Source organism: Pristis pectinata, chromosome 3 (assembly GCF_009764475.1).
Source record: "Pristis pectinata isolate sPriPec2 chromosome 3, sPriPec2.1.pri, whole genome shotgun sequence".
In the NCBI taxonomy this organism is placed as follows: domain Eukaryota; kingdom Metazoa; phylum Chordata; class Chondrichthyes; order Rhinopristiformes; family Pristidae; genus Pristis; species Pristis pectinata.
In genome coordinates, this window is record NC_067407.1 from 112871963 (window position 1) to 112892845 (window position 20883).

Here is a 20883-nt window from a genome sequence, read left to right on the forward strand (position 1 = left end):
ACCTTCCAAAAAATATTCTATTGGACCATTCTTTTTACTGTAATAGATAATTTAATTTTGGCTGCTTTATGATCCATCTGCCACCACTTTCCCAATCACCTCAACACTTTGCAGACATTTCACAGCTTAGTTTACAATGTCAGCAAACTTGGATGCACAGCTGAAGGTATACTCTAGGGCTTAAGACAGGGGTTTCTTATTCTATGACAGCAAATACAGAATGAAATTTACCATATAAAAATACTATCTATCTATAAGCAGAAAGGTAAATTATTAAAGAATCACCCAGCCAGATGAATGACAACTATCTTTCTGAATAAGACAAACAAATTGTATCACCTGCCAGATTGTCAAAGTGCCTAATTTTTTCAAGAAAAATACTTAGAAACAAAAGCATCTTATTTTTAAATAAGTAATTTCACAATTATTAAATGATGTTTAAAAGATTTGTCAGGAATTTGGCTGGAACCAAAATATAGATTAAAAAAAAATTAAACACACTTTAAAACCAAAGTGGCGAAAAGAAATTGAAAGCTGTTAGTATTCAGAGGGATCTGGATGTCCTTCGACACAAATCACTGACAGTTAAGGCAGGCAAAAGTTATGCTTGTCTTTACTGCCAAGTATGTTGAGTACAAGAGTAAAGATGTCTTCTCATAGTTATATAGGCCCCTGGTCAAACTGCATCTGGAACATTGTACACATATCTGGTCTCCATGGATATCCTCACATTAAAGGATGGACAAATGAGGGGAACCAGATCTCTCCTGAGATAGGTGGTTTGACCTATGAGAATGAGCGAAGATCTCACTAAAATACAATTTTTTTTTATGAGGCTCGATGGGGTAGATGCAGCAATGATATTTCCGCTAGCTGGCATAGGGTTCACAACCTCAAATAAGGGGCCAACCATTCATGATAGAGATGCACATGAACTTATTCACCCAAAAGGCAATAAATCTTTGGAATTCTACAAGTGGATTGTGAAGGTTCAGTCTCTTAATATGTTCAAGACAAAGATCTTATTGAATGGCGGAGCAAGTCCAAGGGACAGAATAGTCTATTCCTCTTCTTCATCTTTTTTAATGAATGTTATCATGAAGCATTGTGATTACCCACTTAACAGCATGGAGTACATTCAGTTAGCTAGACTTGTCAATCACCCGTTCCACTTCATCTTATTGTTTTCTATCATGCACTGTGTGATATTCCAGGCAATTTGTTGTTTTATGTGCATACTTATAATTAACATTAGTAAAGTATGCCTGCTGATTAAAAAGTTATAAAATTACCAGCGAAATAGGTGAAGCAATCATTAGTAATTAAATCATGATTCCCCAGTTTTATTATTGATTTCAGAAAATGTATAAAATAAAGATTTGTAAGTTTTACTGTACACCAATATTACATATCCTTACCTGAATTTTTCCAAGAGAATCCATCTGCAAGCTGTATAGCAGTAAAACTGAGCAGAGCCAAGACAACGCAGGCACTCTCAATTGGGCCACAGCAAAGGAGATGAGCAAATGCAACAATATTACTGCCAAGCCTTTGTAGCCAACTGTAATGAAACAGGCTAACATCCCATAAATCATAAGCAGCCATGTCCTAAACTGAAGAGACAGAATTCTTATATTACCATTGGAAAAATGTAACAAAATAATTACATGTGAGCTTTCCTCATTGCAGTACTTCTTTTGTTCCTTGGTGCAAGCAAGTTTTATTTTAATAATGCTGAAAGTTAGTAGCAATACTACTAAGACTCAAAGTTGTTTTAGGAAAATTAGTTGAAAACATAAAAGAATATGAACTGTCAGTTTATAAAGTAAAAGAACATTAATTATATAAAATGATTATTTCACAATATGAGCAACAAGCAATTAAAAACTGGATTACAAAAAAGTATGTGGAGGTTTCACTCCATTTAGTATTTAGAAGTAGTTAACTATATGATTTTTCAATGTAATAACATCCATTTTGGAATTCATAATTCCAAAACCAAATGCAATTTTGTCCCTCAGTTTCTCCTTTCTGAACCTGTTACACACCATCCTTGTGAGCAAGAGCGTCTCTACCATTGGTAAAAATGTAGCACAGTTAACATACTGGTTAAATCTGGCTAAACAAGCAAATATTCTTCTATACATATGTTTGCCATACTCTATATGCCTCTGCATATTTTCATAGTAACTAACAACAAATCAATATCACAAAACCTATTTTCTTTGAGCTTAAGCTTTTCTAACCTTTACAGTCTGAAATAGTACATTGAAATTCACTAAATATTTAACATTGGAAGACAGCATACCTGCTAATAGAAACAAAGTACAAAGCTAGAAAAGGTGGGTTATTTTGTTGGAAAGATGGCACTCTGCCCTATCAGTAGGCTACACAGTAATTGTCACTTTACTGAAGACAATTTTACTGCATAATACAAACCTTTGGAAAGAAGGCATTAGTCACTTGTGATATGATAACGTGACCAAGGAGAGTCCATAGCAACAACTTCTTTACCCACTCTGTCCAAAAGCTCCATTCAAAGTCTGTTGGGTCCTGAAAAGCATTGCAAGGATTAGTTCTCTAAAATACCTTAATACATACAAATGCAACAACCAAAGGGACTTGCTTCTTTGTCAGAATAACAAAATGAAAATCATGATCAACATAACAGACAAGGCAGATTCTGTTTCCATCCAACTTCCCTGAGCACAGGCATACTTTTCACCAGCACTTATTGGATAACTGCTGAGAATAAATACTGTATATTGACCCATTTGGTTTCCTCCCTCCACCACTGCATTTGTTATACTGGGAGCACAGGGTCAATTAGGCACTAATTCTGCAAATGAATGGAATTAATGTGAGCCAGGAATTACTTGAAACTTCCCAGAGATAGATTTTAGTAGGAGCTTCAATGGAATCAATGGAAGAAAAATATTTTTTAACCTGTCTCTTTATCTATGGTCTCACCTAGGGAATATCCACAAGTTTTTCCATCAATTCCTATTTTTTAAATTTTTATTCACAATATTTTCCAACCCCTGGTCCCACTAGATATATGTGCCTTCAACTTCCTACATTGCATACTCCACCACTTCCTTCTCCACCTCAAAACCCATTTCATTGACTCAAAGCTTGGTCATCCCCCTGAATACTTCTCTTTAGGCTCAGTGTCCATCAATGGTCGATTCCTTCTCTGGTAACATCTTACAATACATTTCCTTAATTAATGGCACAAAGTGAATGTCTGTGTTTGCTGTTGATGAATCCATCTAGCATATACCGATTAGTTCCTCTTTTTATTAGCATGTATAGATTTCTCTCACATTCCATCTGAATACGTGCATCTGACATCTTGCCTAATCTTTTTTAAATCCTTTTGCCCCAGTATGGGCTTTCTCTGTAGAAAGAGAAATGCATTTTCTAATTCTGGAAATTCAGAAGAGAATGTCCACCTTTTCACCTCTACTAGTTTCTTTCCGCTTTATACCATTATTTTCTGTGCTTTGGTAAGTTAATGTTATAGAGCAAATCAAGCCTGGTGCATGAGATAAAGTTAAATCCAAAGCACAGATAAAGAGCAACTTAAACTGGCATTTCTAAAGCACCAAAGAGATGCTTCTTTAGCTGCTGCAACAGTGACCACACTTAAGTCCCAAGGTGCAGATAATGTTGGTTGAGGCATAAACATTGGTTATGCCACTGGGCTGAACTCATCTGCTCTTCCTCAAAATAACAAGGACTTTCTTATTATCACCAGAGAGAGAACATGGGGCCTTTCATCTAAATGACAGCAGCTGCAGTGGTGCAAAAGTCTCTCAGCACTGAATAGTCATCCTTAAGTCAATGCTCAAATCTCTGGAGTAGGGCTTAAACCCACAATGTTCAGACTCAAAGACATGCATGCCAAACCTAAGCCACAAGTGACAACATAAAATCAGTCTTAATGATACTAAAATAATATTATTGAACGATACTTTTATATAAACCAATGTGTATTTGTGAGTTTTGAGTATCCCACTTTTGTTAGTATAGGTTAAGAAACAATCAGAACGGTTATAAATACCAAGTTTCTGCAAAGACAAGCCAACGTAATTATTAACTGGATCCAATTACCTTCTTAAAACCCCAAATGAAGAATCCCTTTTCAAATCCAAATTCAGAGTCAAGGTCTTTCTCATAAACTGTTAGAAATAAAATACATGTTAATAAACCAATGTGAGAAAACTCCAGGCTAATTATAAAATGTGTTTCCTGACTAGGATTTCAATGAATAGCATGAAATAAAGAACGATGTGAATATAAATAAATTTAACTGCTCAAGTTTTTTTTGTTGTAGTCGATATATCTGAAATGCAGAGACAATAATAGATAATAGTTCATTTGAAAAGTATTAGATCACTGAGTCAGTGCTTGATCTACTTCTTAGTAATAAGCAGATCAAACAAGTGACAAGTAGTGCATTTGGAAGGAATGGATCCACTTTGGAGGTGAAGCAAAGCATCCCCATTTAAGACGGAAAAAATTCTTCATAAGTATCAAATAGCAAAGGATGGTTTCTGCTGTTGCCTCGGCAGTAACAAGGGCCTGATGAAGAACTTAGACTTCAGAACATAAATAATTTCCCACAAATATTAAAGCAAAGATTAAATCATTGAAAGGGGAATTCAGTGAATATATGAAATGCAGTAACAGAAAAGGTAAAGTAAAATGAAGAGCATAAAAATTAGGAGCAGGAGGAGACCATCTAGCCCTTTGACCCTGTGCCACCATTCAAGATCCTGACCGATCTTTACAAGAGGCAGTACACTCTAAAGGGCAAGACCTTCAACAGTGTTGAAGAGCAGAGAGACCCTGGGATGCAAGTCCATGGTTCAATGAAAGTGGCTACACAAGTAGATAGGGTGGTTAAGGTGGCTTATGGAATGCTTGCTTTCATTAATCAAGGTACTGAGTATAGGAGTCAAGAAGTTATGGTGCATATCTATAGAACTCTGGTTAGGCCGCATTTAGAGTATTGCATGCAATTCTGGTCACCTCACTGTGGGAAGGATGTCGAGGCTTTAGAGAGGGTGCAGAGGAGATTTACTAGGATGCTACCTGCATTGGAGGGCATGTGCTATCAGGAGAGGCTGGACAAACTTGGGCTCTTTTCTCTGGAGCAGCAGAGGCTGAGGGGTGATCTGTTGGAAGTGTATAAAATTATGAGGGGCATAGATAGGGTGAACAAGCAGTATCTTCTTCCCATTTTCGAACAATCAAATACCAGAGGGCTTGCACTTAAAGTGAGAGGGGGTAGTTTCAGAACGGATGTGAGGGCAACGTTTTTTACTGAGAGAGTGGTGGATGCCTGGAATGCGTTGCCTGAGAGGGTAGAGGAGGCAAATTCATTGGGGGCTTTTAAGAGGGGCTTGGATGAACACATGAATGAGAGGAAAATGGAGGGGATATGGGCATTCTGTAGGTAGGAGGGATTAGCTACGTCGGCACAACACTGTGCGCCAAAGGGCCTGTTCTGTGCTGTACTGTTCTATGTTCTATGAAACATCATTAGGCAGCTCCATTTATACTGGCTCCAACAGTAAACTACCGGCCTAATTGTTAAATGCCTGCAGATCCTAAAAGGTTGTACCCAGTTTACTCCATTATCACAGTGATGCTGATAGCCTTACTGATATTCTATCACAAAATCCATGATAGCCACACTGAAACATTGGTTGATATTCTTATTCTAAAGTGATCAATGTAAGTAGACATTGCCAATAGTGTTAACCAAGTTTTCAAGCCTGGTATGGGCATATTAAAAGACCACAGGGTAACAGGGGGTAACAGGCTGAGAATCGAGTTGGTTAGCTTAATTACCTCTGTAGACTTTCACTTGTGAATTGTAAAATGTTTACTGCACTTGCAGATATGCAGTTTGATATTATGAACTCATATATGCATTAGCAAAAATACAATACTCAAAAATAAGTTATTTTATTCTGTTCTTGAAGAAATATTTGACGAAGGTCTCACATCAATGGGGCAAATTTCTACCATCTTTACACTATATTATTTAATCTAAGTGAATATGGGAAATTTATTAATATGGAAATTTATTAGTTACTATAACCTCAAATTTAACCAAAGTTTTGATTCAAACCTAATATATCAATTTATCTTCATACAACACTTTCATAACACATGATACTATTTTGTGGAATTTAAACTTCCTCTGACAGCCTGTTTATCAAACAGCTGTTCCTGATCACTGCTGCTGTTTGCACTAAGCAATTTGGTTAAATGTTTTGCTTACCACATTACATTTGAAATGTCAAAAAAATTAAACTCATTATGCAAGACCCCCCCCTCCCCCCCAATACTACTTAAACAAATTCATCAGATAACAAATTTTCCTACATCTTTCTCTTGGCATCATTGGTAGTTAACTCTGGTGAAACTGATATGGCGCAACATCTTAAATATCACCCTTTCATTAAAATTATTATAAATGTTGATTTCAGCTCCTTATTCTTTGTTCAGGAGCCTAAGCATTCAGAGAATGTCTCTGAAGCCAAGCTGCTAAATATCCATCATGTTGCTATAAAGTTGGCCATCATTGTGAATGCTTTACAGGTCTTCTGAAAGTTGCACTTCTGGAAGGAAACACCACCATCTGCTAAAGCAGGAAGAAACCTATAGTCATTACCCAAGTTTATTATCAAACTTTTTCCACAATAAATATTCAACTGTAGATGTTGCTCCTAAAAGGAGCAATTTGTCTGAACTAACCTTAAAACAGCTTTAGTAGGGCATTAAGGAAAAATAGGCTTAATTATTATTTAAATACAAATTGTCCACAGGTGATATATAAAGGAAAACATCAACACATCGGAAGTACAACAAAAATCTTAGTAGGCAAAACACAGATGGCTGGAGAGCAAGAGGTGTGAAGAAATTCTTGACATGCATCTCATGAATTCACAGTACATGAAAATTCAAAGGTGAGCAGACTGTCAGTTCTCTAAACAGCAATTCACCATGGAATTAAATATTTAGAAAATCTCCTGTGCTGGATAATATATGATCATTAGAACTATCATTTTTGAAAATGATTTAGCCCATCCAACTCGGATCCCTAGTTGAAAAGGTAAATAGACCACTTAACTTATGCCACACCACAAGCTATTTAGTAATGTGAACAAGTGGATTGAGAATGAAGCTTTACAAGGTGTTGTGAAATTATTATTTAGAAAAGAATTGAGGTTGTTTCTTTGAAGTTCAATAGCATAACATGGGTCAAAGCAACAAACAAATTTAATTTCTGAAGGCAATAAATGACTAATATGATAATAATAATTATTTGTTCAAAATTACATATCATAATGTTTTAATAATAATTGTCCATGACTAAGACCCGGTGAGAGCAAAAAAAAACAAACAAGTTGCATATGTGTATATGTTAAATAAATCCAATTTTTTTTTAAAGCATTTATTTGTATAATTTTCTTTCCATGCTGTAGGGAAGTGCCTTGCCTCTATTCAGTGGAAGTCAGGTAATTAAGGGTAAGAATATATGCTCCAAAATTCTGTGGCAGAGAGCATTGACATTCTACGCAATGTATTTTTCTGTCTGTCATTTGGAATATTTACAGTTACAGTAATGGTGAAAACAAAGAAAAAGACATGCATTTGGGCATGCCCAGATAAAGGGTCTCTCCCTCCATCAACGCAGCTTGACCTGTTGAGTTCCTCCAGTGCTTTGTGTGTTGCATTTATGTAATGTCTTTCACAACTTCAAAAATCCCACAGTTCATAAAACGAATCAAGTATTTTTCAAGATTACAACATGTAGGGTTTTTTTTGTGCTTCATACGCAAAAGGTTAGCGGACATTCAGCATGCGGTTAAGAAAACAAATGCTATACTGAATTGACCTTTATTGCAGGGGGGTTGGAGTTAAGAAATAGAGTATTGTTACAATTGTAAAGGGAGTTGGCAAGGCTACACTTGGAGTACAATGCACAATTTTGTTCTCCTCATTTAAAACAAAAGATATAGTAGCACTGGAGGCAGTCCAAAAGGGATTCACAGGCTAGTTCCTGGGATGAGAGGGCTGTCTAATCAAAAGAGGCCAAAAAAGTTGGAACTGTACTCTTTGGAGTTTAGAAGAATGAGGGGTGATCTCATCAAAGTATACAGGGTCCCATGCAGATATGACAGGATAAACGTTGAGATGTTTCAGTCATTGGAAGCATCTTAAACAAGGAGACATAGTTACAAGATTAAAGGGTCATCATTTAAAACCAGGGTGCACAGAAATATCTCCTTGCAGAGGGTGGTGAATCTCTGGAATTTTCTGCCCTGACTGCATGAAACCTAGATCTTTAGAGGTATCTACCTTCACTTTAATTAAGCTTTTCAAAGTCCAGGGAATTAAGGAACAAGGGGAAACAGACACAGAAGAGGAGTTGAGGCCTAAGGCTGATCAGCCACGTTCATTTGAATAGTGAGGCAAGTTTGAGGGGCCAGCTAGCCTACTTCTGTTCCTATTTTCTTGTGTCCTTGAAAGTTGACTAATTTACAATCAGCATGAACCAACAAACAGCAAAGTCGTAATGCTAGATAATATGCTTTCAGTGATAATGGTTGAGAAATGTATTCCCAAGACATCAGGTAGAACATCCTCACTCTTCTTTGAGAAAAATGCTTTTGACAAACTACCAATGGCAAATTTACCCAAAAATTACTGAAATACATACAATCAAATCACAAGGATCTTTAGTTTAACAAGCCAAACATGCAGCTGACCTGGAGGTGACCTGCAACAAAATCAACAGATGTCATCAAGAAAATAAAACAAAGTACTGGGCCTGTTCATCATCCACAGAAAATACAGGTGTTTCCATTAATTCACTCTGACTTGATTCAAACTAAGGTTTTACTATTTTAAACTCTAGAATAAGTTTACTGTATACAGAGGTGTTCAGCCACCTGCTTAGTGAACAAGTTTAGCAAATAATCTGTCAGAGATGTCTTTTTTACAGCAAAATGTGACCTTCAATTAATCACTGGATTTTCAGGGTACATTTAAATGTAAAAATCATTTGAAAATGTCATACTGAATTAAACTCTTAGAAGATAATATGGTGTTAACCAAATGTTGCTGCGCAGAAAATCTTTAAAGCCAAGTGTGAAAGGATTTCCAGTGCTCTCTGTAGTGAGATTGTACTCTGAAAGGTATTTTAAATCTTGCCGTTATTGAGAAGCTGTAACACTGAAAAAGTACAACATTCATGATGCTTTTAAAGTGTTGCCTTACAAAATATAGAAATGTTATCCATGACTCTTCTAATACATCCATAAATTAAGATTTGACAATTTTCTATCCCGAGCTGATTCTAAATAAGTGTATTAAGTGAGAATAGGGAAATATAAAACTCTGTATAATATTCTGCTGAAAGTGGGTAGTCAATCCTAAATGTTTCTATTCTCTGCAGAAGCTGCCTGATCTGTTAAGTGCTTCCAACCAGATTTCAGATTTTCAACATCTATAGTATTTTACACTTATAATATTTTAAGGATAATTTTGAATTATTAATACCAGGAGCATTACTTAAAATAAAGCATTGGCTGCCAGTTTTTTGTCAAGAGTTAAACTTTAAATCAATGTGTCATATTCCGTGTGCATTCAAAGCATTAAAGCATTAAGCATCAAAGCTTCTAGCCACTGTGATAAGACTATTGAACAATTCCCTTATACAATGAGATGGACTCTGACCTCATGATCTACCTTGTTGTGACCTTGCACCTTATTGCACTGCACTTCCTCTGTAGCTGTGACACTTTGCTCTGTACTGTTATTGTTTTTACCTGTACTACCTCAATGCACTCTGTACTAACTCAATGTAACTGCACTGTGTAATGAATTAATCTGTTCGAACGGTATGCAAGACAAGTTTTTCACTGTACCTCAGTACAAGTGACAATAATAAACCAATAACAAATAACACTTCAAGGATTTATGCACGTGTGATGGTCCTGGATTATCACCCGAGCCACGTAACAGAGGATAAATAGGATTAGAGAGGTAAATGTGTGGTTTAAAGCAAACCCATCCCAACGGAATAGCCCCCTCTCAGTACCAGCACCAGTACTGAGAGAGGGCTATTCCGTTGGGATGGGTTTCACCTGAATCATGCTGGGGCCAATAGAGTTCTAGACAGGGCTCTAAACGAAATAGTAGGGGGAGGGGACGGGGAAGGCTCCATGAGTGAGATGCTTAATAAATCATGAGGAAATGAGAGAGCGGTGGCGCAGGACTGCAAGGGGGAAATTAACATGCAAAGTGTGCCAGGCTGGGACAGAAAAGTATTCAGCACAGAGTAAATCCAGAGTTAGAAAAACTATTTTAAAAAAAGCTTAACAGTCTTAATTTGAATGCACATAGCAGACAGCACTTGATGAATGTTATATAATAGCTGTTATGGGTACATTATTGCAGGGTGACCAGAACCTGGTGCTCAATATCCCAGGGTTGTAAATTCCAAAAGAATTGGCCAGACAGAAATGAGGCGGGTTCGTGCTGTTAATCGAGGAAAGTATCAGAGTGGTGTTGAGTTGTGATAATAGAGGCAGTGAGTAATAATGTAGAATTGGTTTGAGTTGAAATCATGAAGAGCAGAGGAATGAATAGACAGATGGGAGTAGTCTATAGGCCCCCAAAAAGTGACCTCTTGAAAGAGCTGAGCATAAATGGGGAAATACCTACAGCATGTTTGAAGGGAACTACAATTGTAATGGGAGATTTTAATCTACATATTGAGTGGACGAACCAAATTAACAAGGGTATCATAGAAGAATGTGCAGAAAGCATCAGGGATTGTTTCTTAGAGCAGTATGATAAGGAACCTACCCAGGAACAGGCTATTTTAGATTTAGTCATGAGTAATGAGAAAGTATCAATAAGAGATTTTGTGGTCAATGGTCCCTTAAGAGGTAGTGACCACAATATCATAGAATCCCAGATGCAGTTTGAGGGTGAATACCACATGACCAAACCACCGTCTTTACTTAAACAATAATGGTATGAAGCTGGAGTTGCCTATGGTGAACTATGAAAATAAGCTAGGAGATAGGTCAGTGCGTGAACAGTGGCAGGTCCATAACACGTAGCTGGATATTATTCCAATTAGAAAGAGGGATTCCATGAGAAAGAGGCAAAATTTGTGGTTAACAAATAAGGGAATTGACTCAGTATTCCCAGAGTACTGGGAATCCAGCAGCAAAAAACTAAAAGGCTCATATGAAGGGAGAAAATTGATTTTGAGAGAAAGCTCGCATGTAATACCAAAACAAACAGTAAGAGTTTCTAAGGATATATAATAGGAAGCCGATGGCTAAGTGTGGAAGCTCTAGGGAATAAGGCTGGTGAATTAGTAACAGGAAACAAAGAAATGGTATATGTGAAATCAATTTTTTTTTGCATCTGTCTGCACCGTAAAGGACTTTGCAAATATCCCTTAGATAACAGATAGGCTCATTTCAAATAACAAGGAGGAATACATAAAAATCCCAATCACAAGGGACAAGTATCAGAGAAACTCATGGGCTAAAGGCAGACAAATTGCCAAGAGACAGTGATCGACTCCCAAGGATTTTAAAGGAAGTGGCTGCAGAGATCGTGGACCCATTGATTGAATTTTTTTCAAAACTCGCTAAATTCTGAGAGGGCAATAGAAGATTGGAAACCAATAAATGTGACTCCCTTGTCCAAAAACAGAGGAAGACAGGCTAAGGCTGGACAGGCTGGGGCTGTCTTTACTGGAGCCAATGCAGCTGAGGGGTGACCTTCAAGAGGTTTATAAAATCATGATAACGTGGATGGTCACAATCCTTTTCCCAGAGTAGGAGAGTCTAAAACTAGAGGGCATAGATTTAAGGTGAGAGGGAAAAGATTTAAAGAGGACCTGAGGGGCAAGTTTTTCCACCACATAGAGGATGGTGGGAATATGGAATGAGCTGCCAGAGGAAGTGGCAGAGGCAGGTACAATTACAACATTTAAAAGACATTTGGACAGGTTCCTGGGTAAGAAAGGCTTAGAGGGAAATGGGCCAAATGCAGACAAACAGGACTAACGCAGGAAGACACCTTAGTTGGGATCAATGAGCTGGACTGAAGCACTTGTTTTAGTGCTGTGCAACTCTATGCCTCTAGAAGGCAGGCAACTATAGGCCAATTAGGTCAACATCTATGGAGACACAAGAGACTGCAGATGCTGGAATCTGGAGCAAGAAGAAAAACAAACTGCTGGAGGAACTCAGTGGGTCAGGCAGCATCTGTGGAGGCAAAGGGATAATCGACATTTCAGGACAAAACCCTGCATCGGGAATGTGCAGGGTCTCAAACCCGAAATACCAATCATCCCTTTGCCTCCATAGATGTTGCTTGACCCACTGAGTTCCTTTAGCAGTTTGCCTTTTTGCTCCAACTTAACATCTATTACTGCCAAGATGCTAGAGTCAAGGTCATACAGCATGGAAGCAGACCCTTTGGTCCATTTGGTTCATGCCAACCAAGATGCCCATCTTAAGCTAGTCCCATTTGCCTGCATTTGGCCCATATTCCTCTAAATCTTTCCTATCCATGTACCTGTCCAAGTGCCTTTTAAATGTTGTTAATATACTTGCCTCAATCACTTCCTCTGGCAGGTCATTCTGTATATAGACCACCCACTGGGTAAAAAAGTTGCCTCCTTGGTTCCTATTAAATCTCTCTCCTCACCTTAAATCTATACCCTCTAGTTCCTGATTCCCCGGCCATGGGAAAAAGACTGTGCACATTCACCCAGTCTATAGCCCTCATGATATTATACACCTCTACAAGGTCACTGCACCCCCATTCTCCAATGAATAAAGTCTAAGCCTGCTTAAGTTCTCTGTATAACTCAGTCCCTCGAGTCCTGGCAACATCCTCATAGATCTTTTCTGCACTTTTCCCAACTTAATGGCGTCTTTCCTAGAGCAAAGTGACCAAAACAGAACACAGTACTTCAAATGGAGCCTCACCAACATCTTGTACAACAGCAACATAACATCCTAATTCCTATACTCAGTGCCCTGATTTATGAAGGCCAGTGTGCCAAGAGCCTTCTTCCCCATCCCATCTACCTGTGACACCACTTTTAGGGAACAATGTACTTGTACTCCTAGGTCCCTCTGTTCTTCAATACTCCCCAGGGCCCCAACATTCACTGTGAAAATCCTATCCTGAGTTGTCTTTCCAAAATGCAACACCTCACACTTAACTCCATTTGCCATTCCTTGGCCCACTTACCCAGCTGATCAAGATCCCACTGTAATTCTTGATAACCATCCTCACCTTCTGCGATGCCAGCTATTTTAGTGTCAACTGCAAACTTACTAACTATCCAAATCGTTGATATAGATGACAAATTAAAATGGGTCCAGCACCAACCCAAGGCACACTACTAGTCATGGGCCTCCAGTTCGAAAAGCAACCTTCCACCGTCACCCTCTGCCATCAAGCCAACTATGTATCCAATTAGCTAGCTCTCCCTGGATCCCATGTGATCTTACTTTCCATAGAAGCCTACCATGCAGAACTGATGCTCCAGATTCCAGCATCTGCAGTCTTTTGTGTCTCCTTATCAAAGGCCTTACTGGAGTCCATATAGACTACATATACCACCCCACCCTCTTGGACCTTCTTGGTTACTTCTTCAAAATTCGTGAGACATGATCTCCCATGCACAGAGCCATGCTGACTATCCCTAATTAACCCCCATCTTTCCAAGTGCATATTATCAGAATACCCTCCAGTTACTTACCTACCATAAATGTTAGGTTTACTGCTCTATAGTTCCATGCAGCCCTTTTTAAATAAAGGAACATTAGCCACCCTCCAATCCTCTGGCACCTCACCTGTGGCTAACGATGATACACACATCTCAACCAGGGCTCCCACAATTTCTTCTCTAGCGTCCCACAGTGTTTTTTGATATACCTAATCAGCCCTCAGAGATTTATCCATGTCTGGTTTTAAGATGACCAGCACCTCCTCTGTTGTAATACAGTATTTATGTCTTTCTCCACTGTAAAAACAGAGTCAATGATCAAATAGGAAATAACTCTTCATTTAGAAAAGTGGGATATAGTCAAATCTAGTCAACACAGTTTTATGAAAAGTAAATCAAGTGGCATTTCAGCTTTATTGAAGAATAGGGAGACTTTGTTAGAGTTGTACAGGGTGTTGGTGAGGCCACAACTGGAATACTGTGGACAGTTTTGGTCCCCTTACCTAAAAAGGATAAAGTAACATTGGAAGCAGTTCATCAGGCTAATTCCTGGGATGACAGAGCTGTCCTATCAAGGGAATCATGGTATTGAACAGCACAGAATCAGGCCCTTCAGCCCACCAGGTCCATGCTGACCTTTTTTTTTGCCCATCTGCACTAATCCCATTTGCCCGCATTAGGTCTGTATCTTCTATGCCTTGCCAATTCAAGTGCCTGAGGGTAATGAATCTCTGGAATTCTCTGCCCCAAGCATGGTGGAGGCCAGATCATTAGATATATTTGAGGTGGAGATGGATAAATATTTGAAAGGTGGAAGAATTCAGGGTTATGGGGAACTAGAACAGGAGTTAAGGCCTGTATAGATCAACCATGGTCATACTGAACAGTAGGGCAGGCTTGAGGGGCCTGGTAACCTAATCCTGCTTCTACTTTCTTGTGCATCCAGGTCCATGTCTTCTTGCAAATCCTTTGGAAATGTGTTATTTGGTCTACATTGCCTTCCCTGACACCTTAATAGGAAGAATATCATTTCACTGTTCTCCAAATTAAAATGTCATCCACCATTTGTCTGCTTGATCAGTCTTGCAATCTACTATTAAATATAACAACAGACAACTTGCCACATTTCCCAACTTCAGTTATTCTAATTTAGTATCTATTCTGCAGGATTGCAGTGGTTATACAATTAAGTTACAAAAAAACCTGCTCACTTTCTTTACTGCAACCAGTAAATGCACGTTGTGTCTCCATTACTCCATACAACTGCAGCACATGGGAAAAGACACAAGCATAGCACACAGTACAGATATTTCTCATAACTACATACAGATGATTAGCAATTCATGGTTCAAATAGCATTTGTCCAACATATATAGTTGCCAAATATAATACAAACAGTCCCCTGCCATGGATGTAATTGAAGGAAATGGATTGGCCCCTTCCCAAGAAGCTTCCTGGTCGATTTAAACCACTAGTCAACCTGAAGGAAGTAGATCAATATGTCCAGATAGCTGGAGAGAATGGCAGTAATAATTTAGTCAGCATGGATTTAACATTAAACCACCCATTTGTTCCACAGGAATAGCCTTAATGTACGCAACAATATCTGGGCTTCATTTTCTCTTCAGCCTGTAAAAATAACTAATAATTGATAGAAACAAAACATTTTCAGCCAATGATACTGTAATAACCATGAGTGCTGCCTCCAGCTATACTTCAACTAACACACAAACAAATGCAACGCAGTATTAAATACATCTTTTAACCTGGAATGACAGGGGAAAGTGGTTGAGAGAGGAGCAGAACAAAAAAAGAATGCAGAAGAAATAGGTACCAGTCCATTGAATAAAAAAGTTCCTTTTGGGGGGAAAAAGGGAAAAAACATCTGAGAAATGAAGCAATCCTGAAACAAACACTGACAAACATTAATCCAGCCAATTAATGAAAAAAGTAAAAATCACACTGAAATTCCAGAATGCATCCAAAGTCTGCCCTCTAGTGATGCATTTCAGAATTACACTGCACAATTTGTCATTAATGTATAGATGAAAGTTTGCACTGGGAGTAATACTAAATGCAGATCGATACAGAACTGGGAATAATAACAACTGCACATAAATACAATTTTAAAAATTATATATACTTCCATCAAATTTAAGACACAACTAAACACTAACAATTTTGAACTTGTACCACTGAAGAAGATTGAATAACAAAACTAAAATGGCAAGTTAAACCTTTAGCTCCCTTTTATACATAAAGGAGAGATCTAATTGAGAAACTTAAGTTGGCTAAAGGATTTGAAAGGGTAGATGGGAGGAATAATTTCATTAGGGTGTAAGGGCAATGGATGCCTAGAATAATGGGCATGATCTTACATTCAGGGATGTATCAGAAAGTTCACACAGGACAATGGGAATTGGAACTCTTCAATAAACTGTTAGGCCTGGTTCAATTGAAAGTGGCAGATTCATGTTTGACAACAGGCCTGTAAAACATTCCCAAAGACATTTCAGAACATACTTGCGGATATCTTTTGTTTAAATTAAACTTCTGAAATAAATAGGAAACATTAACAGGATCACAAGATAGCGGAGATCCTATCTGCAATCTATAATGAAAATGTACATTCACTATTATTTATAGTGCTTGCAGTCCTGTTTCACAGAATTTATTTACTGAAATTATTCATTAAATGTTATTACCACAATACTATTAATATCCTTAAGAGACATAAAGCAGAATAAAAAACATATAGATACACAACTTGGAAAAAAAAGTACAAGGTATGGCTGTTTTCAAAATGGCATATAATATGCAAAAGTCCTATTAAAGTCATGTCATACAAAACCTACATGTTTCATGTAAAAATACTACATAAATGGTGGTCAACAGTATTCTAGCTCTCTAAATAATATTTAAAAACTACCTAAAATTCTGATTTCCTTATTATGTATTTACATCATTAAAAATGACATCAGCACTTAGAAATGGAATCCTGTCTCCTTTCAGATATCCAGGTATTTGCATCAAGCACTGATAAGTCAAGTTCAGAATAGCCACATGCATAGTAGAGCTTTATTAAAATCTAATCAGAGCAATATTCCTCATCCCTTGCATTAGAAGCATCTACACGTGGCATATTATTCATTTAGTGCACCAGTAATCCAATAAAAGAAGCAAATATGTTTGTGGTGCTATTCTTTCAATCAATCGTGCCTGGAGCGACAACTGGCTGCACATTGTCACTTTGCTTTGGGGTAAAGTGGCATTTGGGTTCAGTTACTGCATTAGCAACCAGAATTGTAGACAACTAATCCAAAGTTTAAATTCATAATGACTGGTGGGGGAATCAAATAAATGTGGATTTGTTTTAAAGAAACATTAGTCTCAGTCCTCATGACCTTGAAACAATCTTTCTATGACTCTACTGGATTCTCATAAAAACTCAATGTTCACTGGAATCCTTCAGGAAAGGAATCCACTGCCCTTACTCTGGCCCATATGTGACTTCAAACTCACCAGTATGTTTGATTGTAAATGCACCCTTAGTTCAGGGGCAATTAGACGTTGACAAAAATTACCAGCAATATCCACTTCCTGTGAACAATTAGAGAACTTTAGGCAACCTGATCAGTTTATCAGTGCCAAAACTTGTTTTAGTGGATGACTCATTCAAACATCTTGTCACTACCCCATCTTTCTTCACCTTGAATTCTTCTGCAGTGATAGTTGACAATGCTTTCTCAACTGTATGGGCATTTCAGGTTTTGAAATGTCTTCAACATGTATGTATCAGTGCCTTCAATTTGAAAGTCTTATCTGCATCCTTGCTGGCTCACTTATTTAAATATTTTGCTGAAGCGATGCCATACTGATTATGTGTTACATTTACCTTCAAAACACTTCAGAATTAATTAATTAGTTTCAAGCATTGTGCACGCCCAATGTATAAATACGAGGTTTTTCCCCTCTCATTGGTAGCGAATGGTATGGCAAGTTAAAACAAAACCTCCGCCATTCCCCTTTTATCTCCCTTCACATAGTATCTAAAAGTAACTGTGTTCATGCCTTTTATTTTCAATTGATTGGAAACACGAGTCAGCAGACATAAGAGGAGAAATTCTGAGTATTGTGCCTTCCCAAATTACTTTTTATGGAATTTGGCCGATTTGTGTATTTACAGCATTTTCTGTTGTTATTTCAAATTCCCAGGCCTTTAATTCAATCTTTCCCCTTTCCTTCATAGTGTTTTGATGCTACTTCTAGTCCTACAGATTCATGGGGAGACAAAGCAATGTCTGCAACTTATTTCATGTAGTGTATAAGCTAATAACATGGAGCGTTTTGCATCCTTCCGCAGGGACAGGAAGCGCCCTTACTTCTGGAGACTTTGAACACTTGGTAGAAGGAGTACAAGTGGAATCCAACGGTGACGGCGAGGTAGAGGGCGAGCTCACAGGTCGGCAGGGGTGCGCTCTGCGATCGTCCAGCCGCTCCGCTGCAGCGCATCGTTCTGGGAGGTGGGGGAGCACCGCTCACGTTGAGAAACAGACGGGCAACTGCAAAGGACACCGAGCGCACACTGGAAGTTAGCGGTGATCCCCGGAGCGCGCAGGCGCCGCTCCTCCTCGCTCCCCGGGCCGGCTCCGGGCTCCGGGCTCCGTCCTGGCTGCTCAATGCGTGCGTGCATTCATCGGGCAACGTTTCTTTCCGAAACCTCAGTACGGCTGCACCATTGCAAACCGGTTGTTCCAGCCGATATTAGGTTCTGGAGGGAAACTTGCTACCTTCCTGGAAAGTTCTCCTGCATTCCGGTCGCCTTACTTGAATTTGTTCCAAAGCTCAGCGTTTTGATAATGTTGATTTAATTACCTAACGTAATCGAGCCGTGACCTTGCAACTTTATATATTATAATGCAGCACAACCAAAGGGCCGGAACACTGCAAAAATATCTTTATGACCCTATAGCCACTGTATTTTCACCAGAACTCATTATTCCAAATCTAAGGGGGTAAAATTATTTTCTTTGTCAGAAATGGATGCACAAATTCTGGATCCGTCTCAGCCATTCCCTAACATCCTCCACAACTTCCGGAGTTTCCTGCTGTGAATAGTTAACCATTTAGCGTCATTATACCTAACTAACAGTGTGATGTGTGCAGTGAAATGTGGAATTCATTAAGTTGCTGTGGGGGATGCTTGCACCTCCACTTTATAGCGACCTTTTCCAGGGTAATCCTCAGAAATCAGTGAACAATCAAGAACTTCAGAGAGTACAGATTCATTGGTGGTTATATACACTAAACCCACGATGCATTATGTACAAATGAAATGTAGTGTGAAAAATGAAAATAAATATACTGTGCATATATTGAAGTATCGTGCACTTGGACAGCTTTCAACCCCCAGTAACACACGACCTATTCCTGCTGTAAAATATCCTGAAAAATATGCATGTAGATGAGTTTACAATAACATTAAGCGATAAATACTACTTAGCAACCTCTCTATCTGCCAAAAAATAATCTAACATTCATGCATTATTATTTCTTTGCTATTATTTCAAAACTAATTGTGAAAATAATAAAAAGCATGTTGATTTTTCAGTGCTAATAGTACTTCAGCTTTGACATTATTCTCACGTATATGTTCCAATCTTTTTCGCCATTTAAGATTTTACTTGCTAAGTGAAAATTGTGCTTTTAATTTCCTGGTCTAGAAAATAATTGAGTCCGCCAACCCACCATCTTGCTGCCATCCACCAGTGCAGACTTAAGAATATTGCAATTTTCCATTGAGCCGGAACTTGCCAAGCAATAGTTCTGCGCTGAATTTCCATCATTCACCCTTGTAAGCATCTGAGTTTGTAGTCCCATATGGACACTGAAATCAGAAACTTACTGGCTAAGCTCCCCTCGTGGTTTCGCAGTAGTGCTGTGACTTTCAGTTCTCTTTGGAGTCCAATGGCAGAGCATGAATTTGTTGCAATAACCCAGAAAATTTGCACTGGAAAATCTGCCAGGATAATCATCAAACCCATTCATCTGAATGTAGATGAGCTGCTGTAAAGGACAAGCGTTGTGCACAAAGGCAATGTTTTCCTTGACATTTAAGTACTTTGTGTGTACAAACAGAATGTATCTGTATGCACTTAGTAGATACATGTGTCCATGTTGTGTGGGTGCTGGGTCTGTGCAGCAGTGGTGAGAATGTATCTGTACATGCTGAAAGTTTGCATGTGTTTTCATGCCCATCTGCATACTAATTCAATGCAGCAGAGCTTGGTGATCATTTGTCCTGGACCTCCCTACCATTGGATCAGAACTTCACTTGTTCAGACCATGTAGTAGGTGATAGGCAATGTCTACCCCATGGACAAAATTCACAGACAAGAATCTTTCATCTGGTGTGGAAGTCAGTCATCTTCGATCCCTAAGAGGAAGAAAGTTTTGAATTAGTTGAGATTTTTAAAAATGTTTTAAGAACACAATGCTTTCAAATGTTAACATATTAATTAGTAACATTTTTATTAATTGTTTTGTTTTTTTTTAATTATTTTGAATTCTATGATCAACTAAAATCCTTGATAGGGAACACTCAGCAGGGCAGGCTGCATCTGTGGAAAGAGATTAAAAAAATTCTTTCCTCTCAGTCAGAACAAAGTTCCACTGGTCCTCACTCAAACTTCTGGAACGTTTCCTCTTTGATGCCCACTGACTTCACTTTTACCAGGGCACTTCAATCCTGCCCTCAGTAAAATGCTGCCTTAATGTCAAGGATAGTCACTCTCACCTCACCGCTAGAGTTTAGCACTTTGGTCCATTTTGCACCAAGGCTGTGTTGAGGTCTGGAGCCAAGGCAAAATCCAAGCTGGGCATCACTGACTAAGTTATTGGTGAATAGTTGCTACTTAATAATAGTCTTGACAAAGACTTCCACCCTATTGTTAATCAATGAGAGTAGACTGATTGAGTGGTAGTTGGTCAGATTGATTTTGTCCTGCTTTTTTATGAAATAGGACATATCTGGGCAATTTCCACACTATTGGGTAGATGCCAGTATTGTCAGTGTACTGGAACAC

The 20883-nt window shown here is 38.4% G+C and overlaps 1 protein-coding gene across 4 annotated transcripts in view; it reads right to left on the reverse strand.

The window, feature by feature from the left end:
* Positions 1–18912, reverse strand: part of hhat (hedgehog acyltransferase) — a 153952-nt gene extending 135040 nt beyond the window's left edge. Inside the window, exons 1-4 of one of the 4 annotated variants that reach the window (XM_052011849.1) lie at positions 18181–18912; positions 4117–4184; positions 2440–2553; positions 1419–1613 (exon numbers count right to left, since the gene is read on the reverse strand). In XM_052011849.1, coding sequence (XP_051867809.1) covers positions 1419–1613; positions 2440–2553; positions 4117–4184; positions 18181–18310 — 507 coding nt within the window. In that variant the 5' untranslated portion in view covers positions 18311–18912. The remainder of the gene's footprint in view (positions 1–1418; positions 1614–2439; positions 2554–4116; positions 4185–18180) is intronic. The other 3 variants (XM_052011848.1, XM_052011850.1, XM_052011851.1) reach the window with 3 other exon arrangements.
* Between the last annotated feature and the right edge of the window lie 1971 nt (positions 18913–20883).